Source organism: Corylus avellana, chromosome 8 (assembly GCF_965113065.1).
Source record: "Corylus avellana chromosome 8, dhCorAvel1.hap1.2, whole genome shotgun sequence".
Classification (NCBI taxonomy): domain Eukaryota; kingdom Viridiplantae; phylum Streptophyta; class Magnoliopsida; order Fagales; family Betulaceae; genus Corylus; species Corylus avellana.
This window is the reverse complement of record NC_142497.1, coordinates 338493-363299: the sequence shown is the minus strand read 5'-3', so window position 1 is coordinate 363299 and position 24807 is coordinate 338493. Positions and strand designations below refer to the sequence as shown.

The following is a 24807-nucleotide window of genomic DNA, read 5'->3' as shown; positions in this document are numbered from 1 at the left end:
AATCGGAATCATGGTAAATTAAAGCTAGCCATTTTATCTATCAAGAGCATTCACACAACCATTTTATCTTTTGTTTTTAATTTTTTAATTGTTTTTTTATAAGTAGTTAGCTCCATAAATATGTAATTTAATTTATTTTTTTAAAAAGCAAGTCTATTTATTCTATTAAAAAAACGGTAGCATGATCTAGATCTATCCAAAATAATTACCGTTTCGAAGCAATACACAATCGGGTCCGGGTCAAATACATTCCTAACCGACTCTCTTACACTTCCGCTTAATTATTACGATTAACTAAACCCGCTCTGTCTCTAGCTCTGTGTTTGTTTCCCCTGAAACCGTGGGGATCGGAGAAGAAAAATCGGAAGAATCTTTACGGCGCCTAAAGCCTCCGAATTCACTTCCCAAGTCTCTGTAGGTTCGAAGTCTTTCGATGTTGTTTCTATTCCGAACAATTTGCCCCCGACCTAACGGTTACTTACTAGGGTTTTGAATTCGGGATTCCACTCCTGCTAGCTTCGATTTGTTGCTCAAAGAGACGAAAATTAAACTGAGAATCTTGTTAGGTGTGAGCTCTCTCTTCTCTATCCGCAGGCTTGAGGCTCTCATGTGCGTGTCGTTGGCATGAGCGTGGGAGTGCAGTGACGGAGCTTCAGCTTGTTGCAGCGATGTGGACCAACGTTTTCAAAATTGTATGTTCGTAATAACATTCTGTGGTGGATTTTTGTTTTTCGTTTGCAGGATCATGTTCTTTTATTTGCCTTTATTTGTTTTTATTTTACTTATTTTAATTGCTCTGCTGGTTTTGTAATTCGGTTCATGAATTGGTATTGGTTATTATAGTTTGTGGTAGGCCAATAGACTACGGTGCCTGTTATTAGGGCTATGCTAGTGACCTGGTGGTTGTCCGGAATATTTGGTTGTTGGAAGACTGTTAAGCTTGGATGGTGAAAAGTTTCCAGTGTGGATGGGATGTTAATTGGCTAAAGTTTAAAAATGCTCTATCTGACAAAGTTTCCAGTGCCCTTTCTATTTGGGCTGTGCCCCCTCTGGTGCTTGTGATATGTTTCTTACTTGTCAAGAAAAAGAAAAATAATTATGGTTGGAAATTACTGGGTATTCTGAACAGCATACTGAACTGCAGACCTGATCCATGTTGTTGGAATCCAAGACAGTGATTAGAAATTTTTTAGTGTGTGTTTTCCATTCTCATCACACCACATCTATGATACTCTTCACTACCACAGCAACAAGCTGCATGTTGCTGCCACCACTCACACTGGACTACTGCTGATCACCTATGCTCAGACCATGTGCCATAACTGTTGTTGCCACCTTTCCACGACCTCTATTTGCCAGTGGTCTGGAGGTTTCTTGTAGCCGCAAAAGCTATGATTCCTTTCATAATTTTATTTTATTCCCTATGAGTTTTATTCTCAATAAGAATGCTAGTTCTTACTGTTCTAGGGCTTAAAAGCGCCTCCAATTCGTCTATAATTTAATGCCGAAACTCAGGAAGAACCCGATCTAACTAAGAAAATATTCATTGCCTTCTGTTCCGATTGGTTTTCCATACGCAATAGACAGATTTGCCTCCGCTCCACTACAGTAGTTTCAACGGGTGGCATTGAAGCGCCCAGAACAAGGGTCGCTCTGAACCATCTCTCTTTTGTGAACCCCAGTGGTAGTTTTGAGGACTCTCCTCTCCCTGCTGGTCAGTGCTCTCCCCCCTCATCTCTCTGTCTCGGCTAGGACAGGATCAAATCTTCAGCATTGAGATGCTTAACACGGCCTTTCTAGTTTATTGCACTGAAATAAAAGTTTGGCCGTGGTGCACGCGCTACTCGTACTGCAATAAAAAAAAAAAAAATCGCGAAAGAAAGATAATGCATCACTCAGACCAAATTCATTTTGTTCTATCAGATTTCTGTTACGTGTGATTACACAAATCAGATGATATCATTGTTCAAAAGTAAAGTGATGTTTATGTTTGGTGCTGAGTTTGTAGAACAGGTCCTTATCAATGAGTTTATTATGTTCATGACAATTTGGCAACTTAAATTTTTGTTACATGGCTTGGTTCTCACTGTATTATCTAGTCTTTGTTAATTTTATTTGTGTTTGCCATCTTTTATATTGATAAGTCTTAACCAGCTCAGCTTTTACTTATCAAAAAAAAAAAAAAAAAAAGTCTTAACCAGCTCAGCCAACAACTAAGGAAAGCTTCCCTGTTTTGGCGTGGGCGTGATTCCTCTCTTAAATCTATTCTTTTAATTTAGCAACCATAAATGAATGTATTCCTAAATATACCCTTGACCAAGGCCAAATAATCCCTTTTTCATTTGTAGCTTTCGGGCGTTGATGGGAAATTCCCTAGTTATGTAATAGCCCACCATGAGGAAGGCATCATAATCCAATTTAGTCAATTTTCAATTCAAAGTTATCTTATAACATATTGATTGTTTTAGCTTCTTCTGAACTAGTTTTTTTGCAATCATTGACAAGATTTGTATGGGTTTATCAATTTCACATCATTGACCATTTCTACAGGGAGGTCTTCATCAGATATCATGGTTCCAGTTTCTACCACATGAAGCCGATCTAAATCCTCTACCTGATAAAAGGTTGGGATTTATGGCAGTCTTCTTTCCCTCTCTTTGAATGCAAGTTGATGTAGATAAGCAGAAAAGTAGTTTAGTTACATGTTTTGAGCAGCGCCTTAGTAAGATTTCTTTTTATATTGAACAGTTTGAAAGCAGAGCAGAAAGATACTGCTACATGGTTGGTCCTTTCATCGCATCTACAGTTGCAAAAGGAAGGATTTCTTAGCACATGGACCAATTCCTTTGTTGGACCCTGGGATCCATCTCAGGGTCTGCACAATCCTGGTAGGAGATGCTGCACTATCCTGTTACAATGTATTATTTATACTGTACCTGATCATCTTTGGTCATCTAATTCTGCATACCTATACTACATGCTCAGATGAGAAAATCAAGCTCTGGCTTTTTCTTCCTGGGCGTCATTCATCTGTTATTGAGACTGCTCAAAGTGCAGTCTCCAAATTAAGAGGTATCATGTGTTCCTGAATTTCTCTTTTTCTTTTTTCTTTTAGTTTCTGTTGCTTTATTTATATCATGGATATGGTAAATTATGAATGGTATATATTGGTTTTATCCATTTATTACTTCTATGTCTAGCTTGGTTTGCATTTTGCTCTATGATTATATTTTTATAAGTGCACGGAAATTCATTAAAAAAGTGCAAAGGCGCAACCCAGGTACACAAGAAGTATACAAGAGATTCAAAACTATTAAGGAAAAGAAAAAAATCAAGAAAATCATGAAAGCTAGATATATAAAAGAAGTCAGAGTCAGCTGTCCAGTGGTAAAGAGTATTGAATAAAAAGTATTTAGTTCCACCACCGTCCTCTTGTGGTCTTCAAAACTTCGATCATTTATTTCCCTCCAAAGACACCACATTAGGCAAGACGGAACCATCTTCTACATTCCTGGCCTTTGAAAACTACCAAAATGCCCTCTCCAACATGCGAATAGGTCTACCACTCGTCTAGGCATAACCCAAGCTAGTCCAATATGACTGAAAATAGTATTCCATAAGGCACTAGCAACCTCACAATGGAGTAAAAGCTGATCCACGGTCTCCCTACTCCTCTTACACATACATCACCAACCAACCACTATGATTATACTACTAATACTTTATTTTATTATGTTTTCATAAAGTAATTGCATCTGGAATCTGGTTGGCTCCTGGGGACTCGGAAGAAGTTGCAGCTGCCCTTTCACAGGCTTTAAGGAATCGTATAGAAAGGTCACTAATCATCCATTCTCCAAAACTCTAAGTATGGAAGTTTGTGATGTTCATAACTTGACTTTATCTTATTGGAATCAGCAGATCACTTATTGGACTCTCCTACATGCGATTTGGAGATGTATTTTCAAGGTATTATCCATCTCAAAGCGAGGAAGTTCTCAGGTTTGTCACAAGCAAATTTTTATCAATAGTAGTAGTAGCAGTAGCAATGGCAATGATGATAAAAAATGACCTCACTATTATAAGTGATTTTTTCTGTTTTGTTCTTCTTGTCAAACTGAACTCAACAAAGCTTTAATTCCAGCTACTTTATGTCAGCTACATATGTTGATGATTTATGCTACATTGTACGTGGTGGATTTTTTTGTTTAAATTTCAAATATGGTGATAATATAATGTCAGTGCTTTGTTTTAGGAAGTAATAGTTCCCTTCAATAGCTTATATTGGTCTTACTATAGAGGATAAGAACAAGGGCATACAAATTGGTTGTCTAGGAAATGTTCTAGCACTTATTTAGATGCAACTGTAAACCTAGTAAATAATGGTGATGCGTGGAAGACCTTGTGTCCTGGTGATTTGCTAATGTGGGAAAGAAAAGATTCAGGCCAACATTCTCAAAGCTTTTCTTGTTTTTTGATATGTGACAGTATTTAGATTAATGAGGGCATCTTTTGCTGATCGCATTATTTAAAGTCCTAGGGCCAGTTGATGGAAATAAGAGGGCCTTAGCAGATCCCCATTTGTAGAAGTGCTAGTAACAAGAAATGAATGAGAGAACTTGTTAGCAAAGTCACCATCATAGACTGATGACTATGAAATTCGTTGAAGTTCTTTTCATTTAGATTAAAACTGCCACATGGCACTCAAGAACTCTTCAAAGTTTTCTTAGGGTTATTACTCCAAGCTTTTAATTGCAAGGCAAAGATGAGTTAACCTTGCAAGTTTTCCATATCTTATATATACTTGAAAATGTGTAGATAGTTAAAATATGTTTTCGTGAGATCTGGAAATTTCATAATATGTCTTAAATTATGACAAATGTATGAAATTTCCTGTCTCATTTGTTTTCTAGTCAGTTTTGCTGTTTTTTTTTTTTTTTTTTTTTGATACATTAGTAGCAAATCTATTCACGTATGGGTTTTATTCATGCAAAATATTAAATAATGAGAATATCCATGATTTGATTTTTGTTGGTATTAATGTTAATTTGGTTACCTTTATCTCTGATGAGTTTCCAAACTTGCTAGCTTGATTTAGGAGGAAATTTGTGCTAACATGACTGCAAGGGATTGAAAAATATAAAAGTTCATCGATTGCATGAGATGCTGTGCGGATGGGCTTGCCCTCTAGATGGACATGCCAAAACACTTGTTTGTATTCATTAGGTTTTGTTTATGAAAATGATACCTAAGCAGAAATGTGTTATTTTGTTTGGGCTTCCTTTCTTTCTTTCTTTCTGTTCGCTTTGTGTTTACATGTGTGTGTGAGAACTAGCTTTGATTGTGTCAGTGGTTGTGGCCGTATTAGGCAACTTTGGTAGAATCAGTTTGGACTTTTTGATTTTTGGCTGATGCGTGATTGGTGCTTCTGCAGGAGAGGGCAACCTGCGGTTGAGTTCATCTTTGCTGCTACTGAAGAAGCAGTCTTTGTACATGTTATAATATCTGCAAAGTATGTTAAGCTCACACCTTATTTTGTTTATTGGTCCTATTTTTATAGTGCTTCGTTTGGTGGGCTGATAGTTTTTACTGCAATGCATGTTGAATTGATATTCCTTTTCCTATCTGTTTCTAGGCATATCCGGTCACTTTCAAGTGGTGATATTGAACGAGTATTAAAACGTTCTTCCAACAATCCTGGTTACAGACTTCCAGGTTGATGTATCTTCTATGCTGGGCCTCTATTTTTTTTAATTTGATTTTAGATGCTGGATGGCCAGGCTAATGTGCCTGTGTGAGAGAGTTTTGAATTGTTTTATAACTGTGGGAAAGTCTTTGAATGGGAAAAAATGGGGATGATTCAGCCCTTTATTTTAGATAGAGAGAGAGAGGTGAGTCTTTTGAATGTTAAAACTACAGAAAGTCTTTGAATGGGAAAAACTCGAGCTGATTCATTCTTTTTTTAGATAGAGAGAGAGGCGAGTCTTTTGAAATGTTAAAACTATAGAAAGTCTTTGAATGGGAAAAAAGCGTGCTGATTCATTGCTCTTTTTTTGGCTTAGTAATTTAACTCACAAAATCCCATGGGATTGGAACCTGTGTGTAAGTGCTATTTGGGCTACATGTTGGCTATTGTGGGTCAACTGCATGCAACACTTTGTTTCTCCATCTTCTCATGAAACATTGATGCCCATTAAGAGAAGAAATTCTTTTATATGGGTATTATTAAACTATAGAAAGTCTTTTGAAATGTTAAAACTATAGAAAGTCTTTGAATGGGAAAAAATCGAGCTGATTCATTGCTTTTTTTTTTTTGGCCTTCGGAATTTAACTCACAAAATCCCATGGGATTGGAACCTGTGTGCAAGTGCCATTTGGGCTACATGTTGGCTATTGTGGGTCAACCGCATGCAACACTTTGTTTGCTTCTCCATCTTCCCATGAAACATCGATGCTCATTGAGAGAAGAAATTCTTTTATATGGGTATTATTAGCTAAATAAAGCATAGCCTAATTATGGCTGTAGGCTTGCATCCTTTAGCCTGGGGTTAAATAAATAGACTTTCATTGTGGAAAATGTAGATAATTTTCAATTAGATTTAGACGAGTTTAAAGTGTCCAGTCTAATAGCTCGATGTCACTTAGATCAGATTTAAAGTGTTTGATAATCTGATTACGATTTAGTTGTCTATTAGGCTTTAGTTGTTTAATGTAAACATAGGGAGTGAATGGCGTCTGCTGATTACTTAACAATAGAATGAGAAAGTAGCTAGAACTTCCCATGCACTAGGGTTGTGCCTCTTTCTTCAGCTTTTTAATTAATATTACTAACTAGAAATAAGAAGCTAATGTGGCAAGAAGTTCAACATGGAATTATGGGCAGAGGCGCTCTGTAAGTGTTCATCTTTGATTGATGATCTATGTTGAAACCTGTTTGTGGAACCAACTAGCCACTTTTTAATCTTTTGGGAAACTCTTTCTCGTTAGATTAAGGGGTACAAATGAAGATGAGAAGTGCTTTGACGAGTGATTGCATTGTATTAGTCATATTGAAGGAAAGGCTTATGATGTGGTTATGGGGCTAATCATGAGTTGTGGTAGAATATGTAAATAGTCTGGAAAAATTTAGTACAGAAAATGAGAATAGTCCTTAAGACTGCAAAGTGCAGAATCAGAAATGATTTTATTTGTTTAAAGTATCATCTTCTGTGGATGAGGCATCGCGAGAGGAAATTTGTTGAGAAAGCTTGGCAATGTGTAACTAATACCTGCTGCTAGTGTGTAATATGGCATGAGCTGAAGGTGATATATAGACAAGGGAAAAGCAAAAATAAAATGTTGGTTACTGCTTTAGAAAAATACATATGATGGTTTGCTTTACTAGAACATATGGCTGTAAGAGTGGTGAAAGAGGAACTTTACAGTTGAGACAGGCAGTTGGGATTTTGGCCCACGAAAAAACAGAAAAGAAAAGAAGGAAAAGTAGTTGGGTTCTTGATACTATTATTTGATGTTCACCGTCAGACAAGACATGAAGCTGCGCTTAGCAGGTCATCTTGGACTTTATAGATTTCTCATTCTTGACTTGTATGGTTATTCCATCCACAAAATACAGCAATTGAGAAAAGAGGAAACTAGTATCGCGGAGGTTTTTGATATCGTCATGTCCCTTTTGTACATAGCTTTCCTGGGGTTTAATTCACATGCAATAATAGGGGGAATTTTAACCATAGGATCCCACTTCCATAGGAGACAAAGTGGTTGAATTCTGCACCTCCCTCCCCCTTCTTTCTATCTATTTTCTTTCCAATTTTTCTATAAGTAGTTGCCATACACATTCTGTTATTTTGTTTCTAAACAGTCAGCTATGTAATCTTTGCGGCCTTGCCAACTCTACTGATTTCGTTTTATGTTTATGATATGGCAGTGATTGTTTCTCCTCATGGAATTCGTGGTAGGCTTACTGGATGTTGTCCTGGTGATCTTGTCAAACAAGTGTATTTCAGGTACAATTTGTTTTTTATCTATTCACTGTTGTTCTTCTGCACAACTTATCTTCTTCTGATGTTAAATAAATTTCTCTGGATTGATATTTCTTCCATTTTTCTTCTTTATAAAACAGTTCTGGCAACTTTAAGAGTTCAAATGGATTTATAGGCCTACCATATCATGTTTCTCAAAATTCTGGTTACCAGATGAGGGGGCAAAATTTCTATGTTGAAGTTACCCTTGGCTGCCCTAGATCTGGAAGTGACAATGCCTTGCAATCAAACTCAGATTCCATGAGGAATTTAGCCAAGAATCATGTTGCGGAATCTCCTGCTGTGGGAAGAGGTGATCAGAAGGGATCACGGGATCAATTACCAGTTTATGAGAAAACATTCATATATCCAGCCGAGGCAGTGCTTGTCCCGGTCCTGCATACATCATTTGCCAGATCTTCTCTGAAAAGGTATATTCTTCTAAGTGTCCTCCAGATTATCTAAGTGTATTAAATATGCTTTGGGGCTTCACCCATATAGGGGGCAGGTGAATGAATCTGGTCAATAAGGTGGTTCCAGTTGGACTAATCTTGTAAAGTAGTCATGCGTGTAGACACTAGGTATTTCTTATGCATGAGACATGAAACTGACGCCATTTCTACTATCTAGTTAAGAGGTTCCCATCCCGGAATATTCCCTTCCTCTCTATTCACCTTCCCCGCCCCCAGGGTGGTGGTGGTGGTGGTGGGTACGTGCATACACATGTTTATGCTGCCTATTCCTGTTCAGATTCTTTAGTATTGGTATATTTTACTTAAAATTAATGATGCTGATAATTGCAGATTTTGGCTACAGAATTGGACAGGACCATCATTACCCAGTTCATCTTTCTTTATGCACTGGTTAGTGCTGTTTTGTGAGTTATTGATGTTCATGCATTGCTCTAGTTAAGAAGTGTTCCTTTTTATGTTATGCGAGTTAATTCTTAGCTACTTAGCCCTAAAAAGATTGTTGAGGTGAGGCATATAAATTCAAGATACTTTTTATCTCACATCTGCCTTTGAATCTGTGAGCGAGATCTAATTACAGTTTGCATGTACTAAATCCTATTCTTATCGAATTAGTTTCTTTGATGTGATGATTCTTTTTTTCATTCTTATGTCACTTAATGTATATGCGCTCTATTTAAATCATATAGCTGACCTTGGCATTTTTAAATTTTGGTTACCAACTTTTTTCTTTTTGGATAATGATATTCTGATAGATGAGTGAATTGGTCCAGGTTTCACTTTTTTCTCTTTCTTTATTGTTCTGGTTTCTGCAGTGTTAGCAATATGGACTTCGTGGAAGGATCATGGAATGAAATCAGTGGAATACACACCAAGCATGGTTATAACAGCAGCAACAATAGTAACAGTAGCAGTATCAGCAGCTTAAGCAGCAGCTCTAGTGATAGTGATCACAAGATGACCACAGGAGCCAGCGAACTTGATGGAGATGCTGATTCTTTAGCATGTAGACAGTCTGGTTTATCTTCTAATGATCAGTTGGAGAATGATTGCAACAAATTGGTACTTCATTTTCTGCAAAGAATAGTTTTTATTGTCATCTTTGAATCAACTGTGATCCATGGACACAAACATGTATGTCAGATTCCCAGTTGGACAAGGGGTCTCAGACATGGCAATTTCCTATAATCTATAGATAAGGGCTTGGCCACATGTATGCATGTATGGAACACATTACGTAAAAGACTTCTAGTAAAATGGTGGACTTTATACTTGTTATAGTTTATCTTGTAGAAGAATACAATGCTGTTCTTTATGTTGTTGAAGTGCTAGTGTGCTCTTCTCTATTACCCAAACTAGTGTTAATTAGTGTCTAACAAGCCACTATTATGAGAGAGGTTTCCACACATCATAGGTACATTCATAAGTAGTTAGTTATAGAGGTATAATGTTCCTTTAGTTTTCATAGCTACGTTAGAATTTAGTTCCATTTCAGAACATAATTTGGATCCTTGGGCATTGAGTGTTGACTTGTGATACACTTTTCACTTTTCATGGTTATAGTACTTAGTGGAAGTTGTCAAATGCTAGCTAAGTGAGGACATGTAAAGAACTTTTTGGGGATGGTGAATGTGAATTTCACTTCATATTTTAATGCTGCAATCAACTAATGCTCACCAAATTTTGTTCTTATCTAAGTTAAATTTATGGATTCAGCAGAAGAAGTGAGCTTTAATGACAATGCAGGGTTCTAAGCGCTCTCGAGCTGGGATGGCAGAGTCATTTGGTCAAGTGGGCACAGCTACAAATTCTCTTGCGCAAGATGCATACAAGTCTGATTTTAGTTCCATGGAAGTTGACAATTCAGCCATAACAGGAGCTTCAAATGAGCAGATTGGATCCCATTGGGATTGGGATGATGATGACAGAGGTAATGTCATGGATATCCAAGCTCTTCTCTCTGAGTTTGGAGATTTTGGGGACTTCTTCGAAAATGATGCTTTGCCTTTCGGGGAGGTATTTCCTTATCCCTTTCAGCGGCTGCAGTTTTTGTTTCAAAGCTTGTTTGATCTATGTTGATAACACCACTGCTATGAGAATGGTGGGAGTTCCATATCTGGCCTATTGTTTTGAGGAAACATTTATGTAGACTGAACTTGGGGTTACAAGATTGAATTATCAATTAAATAGAATAATGATTTTGTTATGGGATTTTTTCCCTCAGGTCCTTTCTTTTCTGAATTTTGGTGTTGCTGTGCTTGTCTGATCTATGTTGACAATCCTACTATTTGTGAGCCTTGATGGGAAGTCAATATTTGATTTATTGTTTGGAGGAAGACATATCTTAGATTGAAACTTTGGGATGCAAAATTTGTCTAACGATTGAATAGCACTAAGGTTTTAATTGAATCAAGTTCTAGAACTGTTTTCTTTTTCTTGGTTATTCCCTTTTCTCTCTACTGCAGCAGCGGCAGCCTTGCAGTACCTTTACGCGTCTTTGTCCTAGGGTAGAGGGAGAGGGGCATGGGGAATCAAAGGAGGGAAACAACTCTTGAGGGGAGGGGATGAGGGCAACTCACTCTGCCTATAATTTGACGGGCACAAAGGGCATTGCCCATAAGCTATTAAAGAAATGACATATAAAAACTCATGTCTTTGTATGGTATGATGAAAAGGCCCTTTATTTTTTATTTTTTTACAATGGCCACATGTTGAAGTTAACCAGCGGAATGGACAGATCATACTAAAATTCTCTTAGCCTAGCTATTATGTGTTTTGCTCTTCCTTTTCCATCTATAGCCTAACGATATACAATTTTTTTTTTCTTGAAGCAAGGGAGGGAACAATTAAATTCCAAGTTATTGACAATCTGCAATTTATCCTTTGCATAACCTTTATTCATCAAACTTTTACAAATTGAAGCATTAAGAACGAAAAACCCAAAAATGAAGAAGAGGAGAAAAAATAAGGCTGTATTTGATTGGCAAGATGTCTAAAATTAAAATATTATAAACGTTTCGTGATAGGACACTTGAAGAAATATAAGGTCTGCTAACATGAGCCTTTGCACTAGGAAAAATATTTAACCTAAGAGTAATGCTACTCTTCACACTTATTTATCACACCCATGTCTCACTAGCTAACATGACGTGTTTTAAGTAGCTTCCCATGTCAACCACTTTAGAAAGCAAAAGTGTAAGCTAGTTAAAACATGCCATGTTTTATGTGTATGTCATTAGTTCAGTTGCTTTGTATGCATACCATAATGCTCAAAGATGGTTCCATCCCCTAAGCGCCCCCCCCCCCCCCCCCCCCCTTTTTGTTTTGAAATACTTTTCTGGTGAAATGATTTAGACTTCCATTGAATCTCATGATGATCCTTTGTTTTGTGAAGCCCCCAGGAACTGCAGAATCACAGGCACTCATGTTTTCTGCACCAGATGGTGGAGATGTACGTTGCAGTCCAGTGGGGATGACGGATATTTCTGATCAGATGCTATTGCCTGTGGGTTTTCCATCTTTCGAGAGTTTTGATCCACCTCCTCCAGTAGCCCAAGAGGATTGTCTCAGCAAAAATCAAGAAGTGACAAATAGCAGTCTGTCATCAGATCTGGTGAACCACACTCCAGCATATTCTACATGTGAGTTTGATCATATAATAAAAGCTGAAGCACTAATGACATTTGCTACTGAATATGGAGCTGTGGACACCCCTACAAGCGAGTTTTCCTCATCGATTTTCAGAAGCCCGTATTTTCCTAAATCTCGGAAAGCGGAGAGCTCCAATTCAAGCCCAAACAGTTACATATATGGTGCAACACCACCCTTCTCTCCTTGCTTTGATGGATCAGATGAGAAGACTAGCATGGCCTTGAACTCAAAGCCATGTCCTGGAAGAAATGATGCGAGTGCTGTTATCCCGTCAAAGAAATATTACACTCATGTGGAGAGTGGTAAGGAGCAACATGAGAAAAGATCAGTTGCAGGTAATAATAGTATTGCTACATCTGAGGGGGTGGCACCCTCTCCATTCTCCAATCTCAACTCTACAAATGCTGTTAAATCTTCCCTGAGGAAATTCACTGAAGGCAACCTTGAACTATCGCATTTCCTTCTGTCTACGAAGACTGTGCTTGCAACTGAAGTTGAATGCCTTATGTTCCAGGCCTCCATGTGCAGGATAAGACACACACTATTATCTTCGAGTAGCCTTATGCCTATTGGTTTGAGTAGGTCAAGTGGAAGTACTGTTTTGAATCAGCTGCCTAGTGAACAAAGTACCATGACGGACAACATATCTGGCAAATATGAGGTTAAAAAGAAAGAATCTATACCAGTTAGAATAGCTGGTGATATTGGAATGCTAGATGGGCACCTTAATGCACCTGTTGGGGTTTGGCGCTCTGTTGGAGTTCCGAAAGTTCCAAAGCCCTCAAATTCACCAAGTATGGAAGTTAGCCCATCCTTGCCTCATAATACATTCAATGAGGAAGGTATCCTTTCTTTTGGGCAAATGCAACCACTTCAGGAGCTTCTTGATGGAATGGCATTACTTGTCCAACAAGCTACTTCCTCTGTTGATCTCACTCTAGACGGAGATTGTGGGGATGGTCCTTATGGTTGGCTTGCATTACAAGAGCAGTGGAAGCGGGGATTTTCTTGTGGGCCTTTTATGGTTCATGCAGGTTGTGGAGGGACTTTGGCTTCTTGTCATTCCCTAGACATTGCTGGCGTGGAGTTGGTGGATCCACTTTCTGCTGATGTAAGCTTTCATTTTATGTCACTGGAATGGTTTTTATGTTAAAAGGTACACCTTTTGTTTTTGGTTTTGTACTGTACAGCTGATATGTAAGTCTTGTGCTGAGATAATGTTGCTTCTGATCTCATTTATATGTCACTATCATACCAAGTGTAGTAGCTTCTAATGGAACTATGTGACTAAGAATGTGGAAAATAGATTTTTATATGAGAATAAATTGATTGGAGTTGGTCTTGATTATATTTTGATGTCATATTACATAAGGATTGTTGCTTGTAGTGCATCTAAAGAGTCAGTAACGACAGGCTATATGATAAATGATTATCACTCAACTATTAGAGATTTTCTAGAACTAGCTAGGGACTTTACAATCTGAGATACTATTTGTTGTTAAAAAATCAACTTGATTGTTATTGTTGCGGTCAGTACCAGTCTAATCTCTTTAAATGAATGTACATTTTATTTGGTTATGCCATGTAGTGCAATTTATTTGTGCATTGGTTCTCATACTTTGAGTAGCACAGTGTCAAAAGCTTTGTAGCAGGATACCTTTTCGAGTTTTAGGTAATACAATAGATAATGTTTCCTTGTTTATACTTGTTCCTTAGGAAAGCAGCCTTCTCGTTGGGCTTGGGGAACTTCGGAATTGAGATTAAGATGCTATTGCTGTTAGTTCGATTTTTTGGTTAACTGTTGATTACTTGATGTACTATCTGTTTTTTCTGGCTGTTGTAGACGAAACAGGCATAGTAAGATGTGAGAGTGTAATATACCTGTGGATTTTCATGCAATGATCCTTATGTAGAGGATATCTTGTTTATCCAGGTTCATGCTTCGTCAGTGATTAGTTTGTTGCAGTCTGACATAAAGACAGCCTTAAAATCTGCATTTGGCATTTTGGACGGGCCGTTGTCTGTCACTGATTGGTGCAAAGGTCGCAATCAGTCAGGTGATGCTGGAACCGCTGGTGATGGATTTTCTGCCGAGTCCTCTATAAGTGAATGTAGAGAGTCTTCGAATACTGTAACGCTATCTGTTGGAGAACCAATGAGCCCATCCCAGTCTTCTGCTGGTGGATCATCTTGCCTTAAAGGTATAATTATGCTTGTATAGACATCATGAGATTATTGAACTTTTAGTTACAAACAGTTTGACCATTGATGCAGTGTCTAGTGCCATGGATGGAGCTAAAGCAGATGAGACATGCCAAAGGAGATCTAACCAAGAAATCTTTAGTTCAGAGTCAGAGCAACAACTATGCACCCGGCTAAGACCAACACTTTTTGTTCTTCCGTTGCCTGCTATACTTGTTGGGTATGATACCTTAAATAATTTTTTATATTGACTTCTGGAAAATCAAATTATTTACCAATGACATTTTGTTTAGATGGAAAGCCTTATTTCCAATGAGCATGCATAATACATCTATTCTATTCCCAAGTTAATTTCCACTTCTGAAGAGGTGTGAATTGGGCTCATTTATAACCGATTAGAGGCTTATTATGTCTTGTTGAAGACAGAAACAAACACTCATTCTAAATAAAATTGTAAATTTTTTCCTCATACTCGTAGAATGGTTTTATCACAATTCATTAGAGAACCAAGTTAACCAACATTTGTGCCTTAGTCCCTTATTTCAACAAAGAAAGAGAATCAGACTAATAGAAAAACCATAATACGAGGAAAAAGAAAAAGTAATATTCTTATTTTGTTGGAAAGATAAAATATTTTATAAGTTATATGGTGTTCTTTAGCAATCGCAAGATTGGAAACAAAAAGGTCTGTAAATGATATCTTCCCAAAGTAGCAATTTTGTAGTGATCCATGAAGTTGGCTCTTTATCTCCTGCAAGGTTAGGAGGAATTAAATGGCCGAAAGAACATATTGCTAGGCAGTTGTAGTCATATTTTTGCTAAAGATGTTTGTGGTGGATTTGGGTGTCTTTGGATGCTTCAAATAATGAGTTTTTGCTCTGTGCATTCTGTGTGTTCTATAGTGATGGTAGAAAAACATAGGCTGCTTCTCGTTCTGTATGTTGACTGTTATAATGTATGGAGATTCATGCCAATTATGATTTTTGTTATAGTTACCAGGATGATTGGCTTAAGACATCTGCGAGCTCCCTACAACTCTGGGAGAAGGCTCCTCTTGAGCCATATGCTTTACAAAAACCTGTAAGTTAAACTTCAGTTGCAACACATACCGGTGATACCCCATTTTGTTTACTGTACATTTCTGTAAATTTTGAAGGAATTTGAGAAATTGCTTTCTATTTAATTGCTCCAACCTTTTTTTTTTGTTGATATGTAAATCAAATTCATTGATGGTTGCAGATTACTTACAATGTTATATGTCCAGACATTGATCCACTTACTTCTGCTGCTGCTGATTTTTTCCAGCAACTAGGAACTGGTGAGTGGGTCATGTTTTTTTCTTTAAATCCAAATGAATTGGTTGTTGCTTAACTCTTATATGCAGAGACACCTGAATTTTTATTGCTGTTTGCATGTTGTTACTGCTGAAAAAAGGTTTTTTATTTTATCCTAGTACTGACGAGCCAACCAGATATGGATTATTAGTGATGATAATATATCTACCTCTGTTTTCAGTGCTACTTTTATTGAAAACAGCATTCTCCTTTACTAATATAAAAGGGAAACTACACTTGCCCCCTCTATCTACCACCCTAATTGCAGTGCGTTCCCAATGTTTCAATTTTTGCAATGTCCCCCTAATTTACCAATGTGGCTGCAATGCCCCTTTTTCGCGCCCAAAATGACAAAAATACCCTTTTTAGCTTCTTGTTTTTTCCCTAACTTTTTTATCATTTGGGTTGCAGCAAGGGCACATTGAAAAAATTAGGGGGTGCGGGTGGCATTGTAAATAGGGTGGGTAGTAAGAGGGGTAAATGTAGTTTTTCCAATATAAAATATAGGAGTTACTTTTTAGACAAGGCCTTTCCTATCTACACTAAATAGAATCTGGGTTACGTAAAATGTAAAGCATATGTGGACTTTGAGTTCCATCATATGAAATCCTTGTTATGCCAAATGCCTTTTCAATCTTTGAGTTCATGCTTTCATTGAGACTACTTGGATGCTCTCCATCTTATTGATAGTAGTTTAATCTTAGTTTTCTTTCTTAAAAGAGAAGAAAATCATGAATTTGTTCCCAAATTCTTACTTCATTTTTGTTCTCTCAGTCTATGAGACATGTAAACTAGGTAGTCATTCACCACAAAGTTTGGGGAACCAAATGGAAATAGATTCTGGAAAATGGTCGTCTTCGGGTTTTGTTCTACTTGATTGTCCTCAATCAATGAAGATGGAAAGCAGTAACGCTTCTCTTGTGGGCTCAATAAGTGATTATTTTCTCTCCCTTTCCAATGGTTGGGACTTGATGAGCTATCTTAAGACACTTTCAAAGGTTCTAAAAGGCTTGAAACTTGGTCCATTCTTGTCCACAAACCCAAAAGAAGGAAGCAGTGGTCCTTGTATGGTAAGTGGAAGTACTATTTGCAATCATTTTGTTGATTGAAACGGTTTAATTTCTTAGTTGTTACTGATCATGGGGGATGGGAATATAGGTTATGGTGATGTATTATGCTAGTTTTTGGGATGCTATTTTAGCCATTTTTCTCACAATATTTAGTTGAACCTAAGCATTTCATTTGATCTGAGGCGTAACATGTTATCAGGCTTACAATGTGCTTTGTTAACTATTATTTCTGGTCAAGAACATTTTTACAAATGTTGGCCTTTTATATTAATTTTCAGTAATCTGGACCACCTATATACTCTTTGATAGTTCCTTATTACATTGAATCTAGAAGCTAAAGTTCCACTGTCTGACTTCCCTAAGGTTGTTCAGTTCATATCTTATGATGTTATGTTTGATCTAGTTCTTATTTCTTGACTTAGTTGATGACTTCACTTTTCTGAAAGAAGTATCACAATTTTGTCATTTTCTCTTCCCAACAAATGATCCTGGAAGCATTTTGATCCCTCGTAAGTGATGGAATTACACCCTTAGACTGATAGAAACTTCAACAATCTATTTCCTTAGAATTGGTCAAGATCTGCATGTAATGCTTCCCAGGCAGGCCCTTTGTTTTTTTTTTTTTTTTTGGGGGGGGGGGGGGGGGTGGGGTCCATGTACATGTTTAAAAGTTTTTTTTTTTTGCACTGTGCATGGTGTTTCAGAATTATTTTACTGTGGCCAATCAGTTACGTACTTTACTGGTGCCTAATATGCAGGTTTTGTATGTGGTGTGCCCCTTCCCTGAGCCTATTGCAGTTCTACAAACAGTCGTCGAATCTTCTGTTGCTGTTGGATCAGTCATTCTCCAATCAGATAGAGAGAGAAGATCAATATTGCACAGCCAAGTTGGGAAAGCTTTAAGCTGCTCAGCTGCCGTGGATGAAGCAACAATGTCAAATGTTTTAGTACTTTCAGGGTTTAATATTCCTAAATTAGTACTACATATTGTAACAGTTGATGCCATTTTTAGAGTTACAAGTCCACCACTTAATGAGCTCGTAATTCTTAAGGAAACTGCCTTCACTGTTTACAACAAGGCCCGCCGAATTTCACGAGGATCCTCTAATGATATGATCCAATCGTCATCATTATCTAGTAGATCTTCCTCAGTCCTGACACAAATGTCTCCTATTTCGGGGATGTGGAAGGACTGTGTGGGCCCTCGAATTACTGGGCATTCCCTTCCAAGAGAGGGAGAAATCGATGCTAGCCTGAGGTCCGGTGCTTGGGATAATTCTTGGCAAACAACAAGAACGGGAGGTTTAAGTTGTGAACCAACTAGACCTGGGGATTATAACCTTCCAGATGAAATTCGTTACTTGTTTGAGCCTCTTTTTATTCTTGCAGAACCTGGTTCTGTAGAGCATGGAGTTTCACCTGCGATTTCTGGTAATATAGTATCAGAATCTTCAAAGCCATTGTCTGATGACAGTGGTGGAGCCTTTATGCAGGGCGCAAGTTCAGCAGGAGGTGGAGATGCTGGATCATGCTCTCAACTTGATGGATCTGAAACTGATGCCTTTGGATCTAGCCATCCAAAGTCTTTTCCGAGCCTACATTGTTGTTATGGATGGACAGAGGATTGGCGTTGGCTAGTATGCATCTGGACAGATTCAAGGGGAGAACTTCTTGACAGCCACGTATTCCCCTTTGGTGGAATCAGCAGCAGGCAGGACACAAAGGGCCTGCAATGCCTTTTCGTTCAAGTTCTGCAGCAAGGCTGTCAGATACTTCAGGCATGCTCTTCTTCTGATAATGGTAGTACCAAGCCTAGAGATTTCGTGATCACGCGCATTGGAAGTTTCTTTGAACTTGAATACCTAGGTATATGAGTTTCTTCCATCATGTTATGTTTCTAGTTCTCCACATTTTCTATGTTTAGTGTTGGGAAAATTCCTACCCATTTCTGTTGTTGATTCGTTTCATATGCTCTGCTTTGCAGTTAAATAGTTAGTAGTAGCTGGCTTACAGTTGTGTATTGTTGATTAAACCAACAATATTACACTCTTTTTAAAATGATGAAACTGTCACCCTCTGGATTTTTCGTTGTATATCGTGTTCTTTATAATTTGATTTTACAGCCATTCCAAATTAAATCTACTTGGTCATATGTTGAAAGCATTTTCAATTGGGTAGTAAATTGTAATTTACCTTTTTATATCCTTTTCTCATTTTAGGATTGACATTATATTCTTTTGTTTTGTCATTTGGATTGTAAACAGAGTGGCAGAAAGCCATTAATTCAGTTGGGGGGTCTGAGGTGAAAAAATGGCCCCTGCAACTGCGACGATCTGTGCGTGATGGAATTCCTGCAAGCAGCAATGGTACATCCTTACAGCAACAGGAGATGGGTTTGATTCAAGAGAGAGGCCTACCTTCCTCACCTAGTCCTTTGTATAGCCCTCACACAAAAGCTTCTGGCTATATAAAAGGTGGGTTGGGACAACCTGCTGCAAGAAAGCAGCTTATAGGTGCGCATACAGTGGTTGACAGCTCAAGGGGCTTGCTTCAGTGGGTGCAGAGCATCAGTTTTGTTGCAATTTCAGTTGACCATTCTTTACACCTAGTTTTTCAAGCAGATTCACTGTCTCCTGGTAAGCTGTCACCCTCTCCGTTACTTCCATTCCTCGTATCCCTTAAATGTGTTCATCTCACCATAAAGCAAAGTATTATGCACCAAGTCATGTGGACCGTTGAAAAATTGGATCTTGGTCTTATGCATGACAATTTTCTGTGTACTACTCTGTTAACCTTATTGGTTTATCTTGTGTCCATGATTTGTACTGTATTTCTGTTTGCCATTTCTTTATCTAGCTAAATATTATAATTTCTTCCTTCTCTCTTTCTCTGTTGGTAAATCACTCACACACTCCACAGGATTTGAACTCATGATCTTATCCACCACCTCATTCTTATAGGTAGTTGAGATATCATTTAGCTGAAAGGCTTTGGTATTTGACCTTGTTAACCACAGTTCAATTTATCTATATGGAAAACTTGCCTAGCGGAGTTGTACACCATTAAAAAAAATGTTGGATATAGTCATGTTATAGCTGGTTCATATAAATTGTTAGGTACATGCCACTTTAAATAGTGTGCAGAGCTTGACTTGCAGTTGAGTACTGCACAAAAAGTTGTTCAGTATTGACAGTAAACATTGTGCAGGAGGCACCCAAGGTGGCAGTGTTATGGGACTGTCTGGCTATCTTGAAGGGTTCACCCCGGTGAAGTCTCTTGGTTCTATGTCTGCTTCATACCTTTTGATCCCATCACCCAGCATGCGCTTTCTCCCTGCAACACCTCTTCAGCTCCCAACATGCCTCACTGCCGAATCACCTCCTTTGGCCCATCTCCTTCACAGCAAGGGTTCTGCAATTCCACTTTCCACTGGCTTCGTGGTTTCAAAGGCTGTACCTTCCATGAGGAAAGACTGCAGAAGCAGCATGAAAGAAGAATGGCCTTCGGTACTTTCTGTCAGTCTTATTGATTATTATGGAGGCACTAGCATTATCCAAGACAAGATTGTTCGAGGTGTTAATAAACAGGGAGGTAGGAGTTTAAGCTCGGAGGCTAAAGATTTCGAAATCGAAACCCATTTAGTTCTCGAGTCTGTTGCAGCAGAGCTTCATGCACTATCATGGATGACTGTTAGCCCAGCATACTTGGAGCGACGAACCGCATTGCCTTTCCACTGCGACATGGTTTTGAGACTAAGAAGGCTACTTCATTTTGCTGATAAAGACCTCTCTCGGCAGCTAGAGAAGTAACTATGTGTAGGTTAAACAAAACACAGTAGGAAATTATTTAGGCTGGTTTCTTAGTGGAGATTTTATTGGAAGATGAATGCGAAAATGAGCGTCGAATAGGCTGTGCTATAGTCTGGCTAGTTTTCTTTATCCACATGTATAATAATCATAGCATGTAATCTGTATATGTAATTTTGGCCCATTGATCCGCAGTTTTGAATTCCCAGAAAGCAATTGAACAGTCTCGAGTAGAAATAGTTAGGTCTGACAGGTGTCGAGAATGTATATGAAAATTGTAGGACAGCTGACATTTACTCAAATTACATGATTAGTACACTTCAAGTTGTGGTATTTTCCCCACCCCTCTTACTCTTCATGAATGGTTTGGAATATTCCACCATCTATATTGTTTGTATGTAGTGGGCCGAGATCCTGTGCAATAAGAATATTTTAATTATATTGAAGTGGGTAATCTCATGTGAGAAGTTGTTTGGGCACCTGGCCGAGCAAGTGGGGTTTATAAAGCCTCATGTGAGGTTGGCCAAATGCAATAGGGCAATCTTGTTGTATAGAATCTAAATCTTGTACCTTAGATGACTCTTTGAGCACTTGAAATGACTTGCCTCAAAGCACCAGCCGAAGTTCTCAGCATTAGGAGAGTATAGGTAGGCCCCATATGTGATTTTCATGATTGACGGTAGAAATAACCTATTATGAACGGGTTATACAAGGAAATGATAAGAAAGTACTTTTATTAAGAAAGTAATACCCATCAACAGAGAAAAAAAAATGGTAGGTTTTTGATTGTCAATTTATGTATACCAATTAAAATTTCTAACTTCTCCCATCAAACAAAGAACATGGTGAGAACTATTGAAAAATAATTTCCATGTTCACAATGATGATGTTATAAGTTCAAAGAGAAAGGTAAGCCGAAAAGATAAATAGGGATTAAACAAAACAGAATTGAATGGGTGGTAGAGCTGTGGAAACACTGTTTTCTTCCATATTTTGGACCTTAGCTCCATGGAACAATTAATAATTAATAATATAAAAAAATAATAATAATAAATGAAGCAAAGTAACATGTTTGGCACTAATTGCCGGGGGCCCCATCCATTTGAGAGCCTTGGTGTAAAGACAAAGCCGAACCAAAACAAACGACTCTTGTGGGTGATTATGTATGTTGTTCTGTCTTTAGACCCCATGTGCAAAGCATATGGTATGATCTGCCATCTGCCAAATTTAAGATCTTTCTCATTTGCCCTCTCTCTGGTTTACTCAATTTTAGACCACCACAAAAAGCAACCTGGAAAGGGAAAGTATCTTCTTTGTTTCATACGTGTGGTGGGAGTGGGTGGGTGGGTGGGAAAAAGATAAACAGAAGAAGAGGAAGAATCAAATTAGCCTAGGCTTCTGCAATGAAGGCAATAAGTGAGAATTTGAGAGCTTAAACAAAAGGGTTTGGTTGTCTTTCAAAACACTTTATCTCCATATGGTCCCCAACCTGCTCGGACCCCAGCAACCATGTGCAGTCTGTCCACAGGTTCACATCATAACTGATTTTCTGGGACATTTCTCAAGCAATTGATCAAATTCTTCCTTGTCTAGACGAATTCTTTAAGTCATTTTTTGCATGTTAGAATTGGTATTTAAGCCAATTACTTAAATTGAGAATATATATATATATATATATCTCACAGAAACTGTAGTACTCCTTTTGCATTGAAGCTTGGACTGAACATTGGGAGCTTTGTTACAGTTTAACACTCAAAAGTAGCCATCACCCTGAAATAGGAATCAATTCTCTCCATGTCCATTCCTCAAAGAATATCTTCCCATGTGATTAGGGTTCATCACAACCACATTTTTGAGTTGTTATTAATTCCTCAAAATAAGCTAGAAAATAGACAAAGTATAGACAGACCTGGCCCATTTCGAAATTTCATCTGTGGCCATCCAAATTAAGACAGCCATGGCTACTTGGAAGCATCCTAGAACTAAAATTGGACTTGAGATTCAAACCCCTCTGAAGTTGGTACTGGTTAAATTCTTCCAAATTAAGAAACAGAAGCCAAAAAATTCACTTTCCATTTCACACAAACTCAATGGTGAGAAAAAATTTTACTCTTCCACAACTTCAGAAACAAACCAGACCAACTCCACATCTTTTTTAATGCTTCAGATATACTCCCTGTTGCTTTGTCATTCCAAAGTTTGCTTTTAGACTCCACTTAGAACCCTCTTTTTTGAATTCTGAATTTCACATGCCTCTGGCTATGCCATCGATGCCAGCAAAACTTAGGGCATCAATGCCAACAAAACCAGGGCAGACCAACTACACATCTTTTTTAATGCTTCAGATGATATACTTCCTGCTTTGTTATTCAAAAGTTTGCCTTTAGACTCCACTAAGAACCCTCTTTCTTGAATTCTGAATTCACATGCCTCTGGCTATGCCCCCATCAATGCCAGCAAAATTTAGGCCCCACAGTACTGTCCATCATCATAGCCACACAAAATTCCATTAGGTTCTGCCAAGCTACAGCTCAAACTAACTCTTATCACCACCACCACCCCCCACACCTTCCCAACAATGAAGCTAGCTTCTTCTATCTCTCTTTTTTTTTTTTTCTTTTTTTTTTTGACCTCCTGAGTCCCTTTCAAATCCTCCACCAAGGCAACAATCCAATAATGTAATTATTAACACAATAACAGCTTAAAATTTCGCAGAAATGTAATGTACAAGAATAGAATTTTATTACATCAAATGGATCACAGATACAAATGAGAGGAGATAATGAAGGAGTACAAGAAACAGACCAAAATCAACCATCCTCACCACAAATCATACCATTTATCCCCGTGATCTCCTTATTAGCCTAATCTAACCCATATAAAAAAATACACGATTAAATAAAATTATATTACAGTCCAAAAAAAAAAAAAAAAAGACACATCCATCACAACCAAACAAATCCCAACATAACATGATCAAAATCAACAACAATTAAATTAACCAGAACCTCCGAAAAATAATGAAAAGATATCCCAACCCATTTCCCTTCTCTCTCCCATAGTCATGAAAAGCTCGAAGACATGCGAGTATGGAGAAGATAAATGGGTTGAAAGAGAAATGAACCATAACGCTGTCTATCTATGTGGGTCATTGGAGTTGACCACTACAGCTCAGAAGAACAACCCAAAAGCCAGAGCTGAAAGAGACGCAAGGAAAGTGGGCACAAAGATGGCAGCTTCAGATGTTGGGCTTGGCGCTGGAGCATCAGCAGCAGCAGCTTTTTGCACAGAAGAGATGGCCATCAACGCCACCATCAACAGTGCTACAAAGAACTTCAACTTCATTGCCTCCATTTCTCTGAATGCTAGGTGAAAGATGCTTCTTTTGGTTCCTAGAGAGAGAAAGGAGCTCCAAAATTCCCTCTTTGAAGAAGATGGGTTTTCTTTTGGCAACAGAGGAGCTGTAGAGAGGCAATGTAAGCCTTTGGCAGTGCTGTGGGTATTTATAAACCAAAGAAAAACTGGGAGAGAGAGAGAGAGAGAGAGGACGTGAACGTTGGGGGTAAACACTGTACAGGGTGGCTCTACAATTGTTGTCATACAGCTGTCAAAAATGGCATTGCGGGTCCCCATCTTCTGCTGTCCTCTTAACCACTGTTTTGGCATTTCTGAATGGAGTATTTCCTACTTCTAATTATTAGTTTAATTTTATTTAATCTCTACGAATAAGATTACAATTTTTAACATGATTTGTGAATTTAACACTAATTTAATGAAAAATTAGCGTATTAGAGTTGAATAGTTTAACTTATTTAATGAAATAAATTGAGTTAAAGTTAATCTATATAATATTATAATCATCTATTGAGATGAGTCTAACTCGACACTCGACATTAGGACTAATAATTTTTTACAAAACCAACAAATCTGATATGAACTTAATACAAAATTAATGGGTTAAGGTTTAACTGTTTAACGATCTGATTCTGACCCGTTTAATTATGATTGACATATCTAATATTATATATATATTTTGACACAATCCGAACCCAAAACACAAACAATAATTGTCATCGAATAATTACCGATTGGTGGAAATGATTTTGGTTTCTTGTGTGGTAGGAAAAGGAGACGTGATGATTTGTTATAACTTATTTGGGTTTGTTTTTAGGTGGGACTTGGGGTATGAATGGATGTTGAGCTTTCCAGGTTTGTTGAACTGTTTGTGCCAGAATGAACATGGGGGCCATGATTTC

At 37.9% G+C, this 24807-nt stretch overlaps 1 protein-coding gene and 1 pseudogene across 3 annotated transcripts; one reads left to right on the top strand and one right to left on the bottom strand.

Moving 5' to 3' along the window:
• The first annotated feature begins 294 nt into the window (after positions 1-294).
• On the top strand, positions 295-20869 carry GCT (RNA polymerase II transcription mediator). Of its 3 annotated transcripts, none has more exons than XM_059575279.2 (23): positions 295-414; positions 595-692; positions 2551-2624; positions 2749-2888; positions 2986-3072; positions 3747-3834; positions 3919-3999; positions 5432-5509; positions 5633-5712; positions 7925-8003; positions 8120-8449; positions 8822-8881; positions 9304-9550; positions 10235-10504; positions 11883-13250; positions 14073-14340; positions 14414-14561; positions 15334-15421; positions 15581-15659; positions 16450-16745; positions 17504-18611; positions 19010-19381; positions 19953-20869. In XM_059575279.2, exons 2-23 carry the CDS (start codon positions 669-671, stop codon positions 20552-20554), a joined length of 5967 nt encoding a protein of 1988 aa, XP_059431262.1. In that variant the 5' UTR covers positions 295-414; positions 595-668; the 3' UTR covers positions 20555-20869. The 3 variants fall into 3 exon arrangements, with proteins under 3 accessions (XP_059431262.1, XP_059431261.1, XP_059431260.1); XM_059575278.2 differs by having other exon boundaries at positions 567-692; XM_059575277.2 differs by having other exon boundaries at positions 295-418.
• Positions 20870-23276: 2407 nt separating this feature from the next.
• Positions 23277-24045, bottom strand: LOC148583940 (arabinogalactan protein 13 pseudogene; annotated as a pseudogene).
• Positions 24046-24807: the final 762 nt, after the last annotated feature.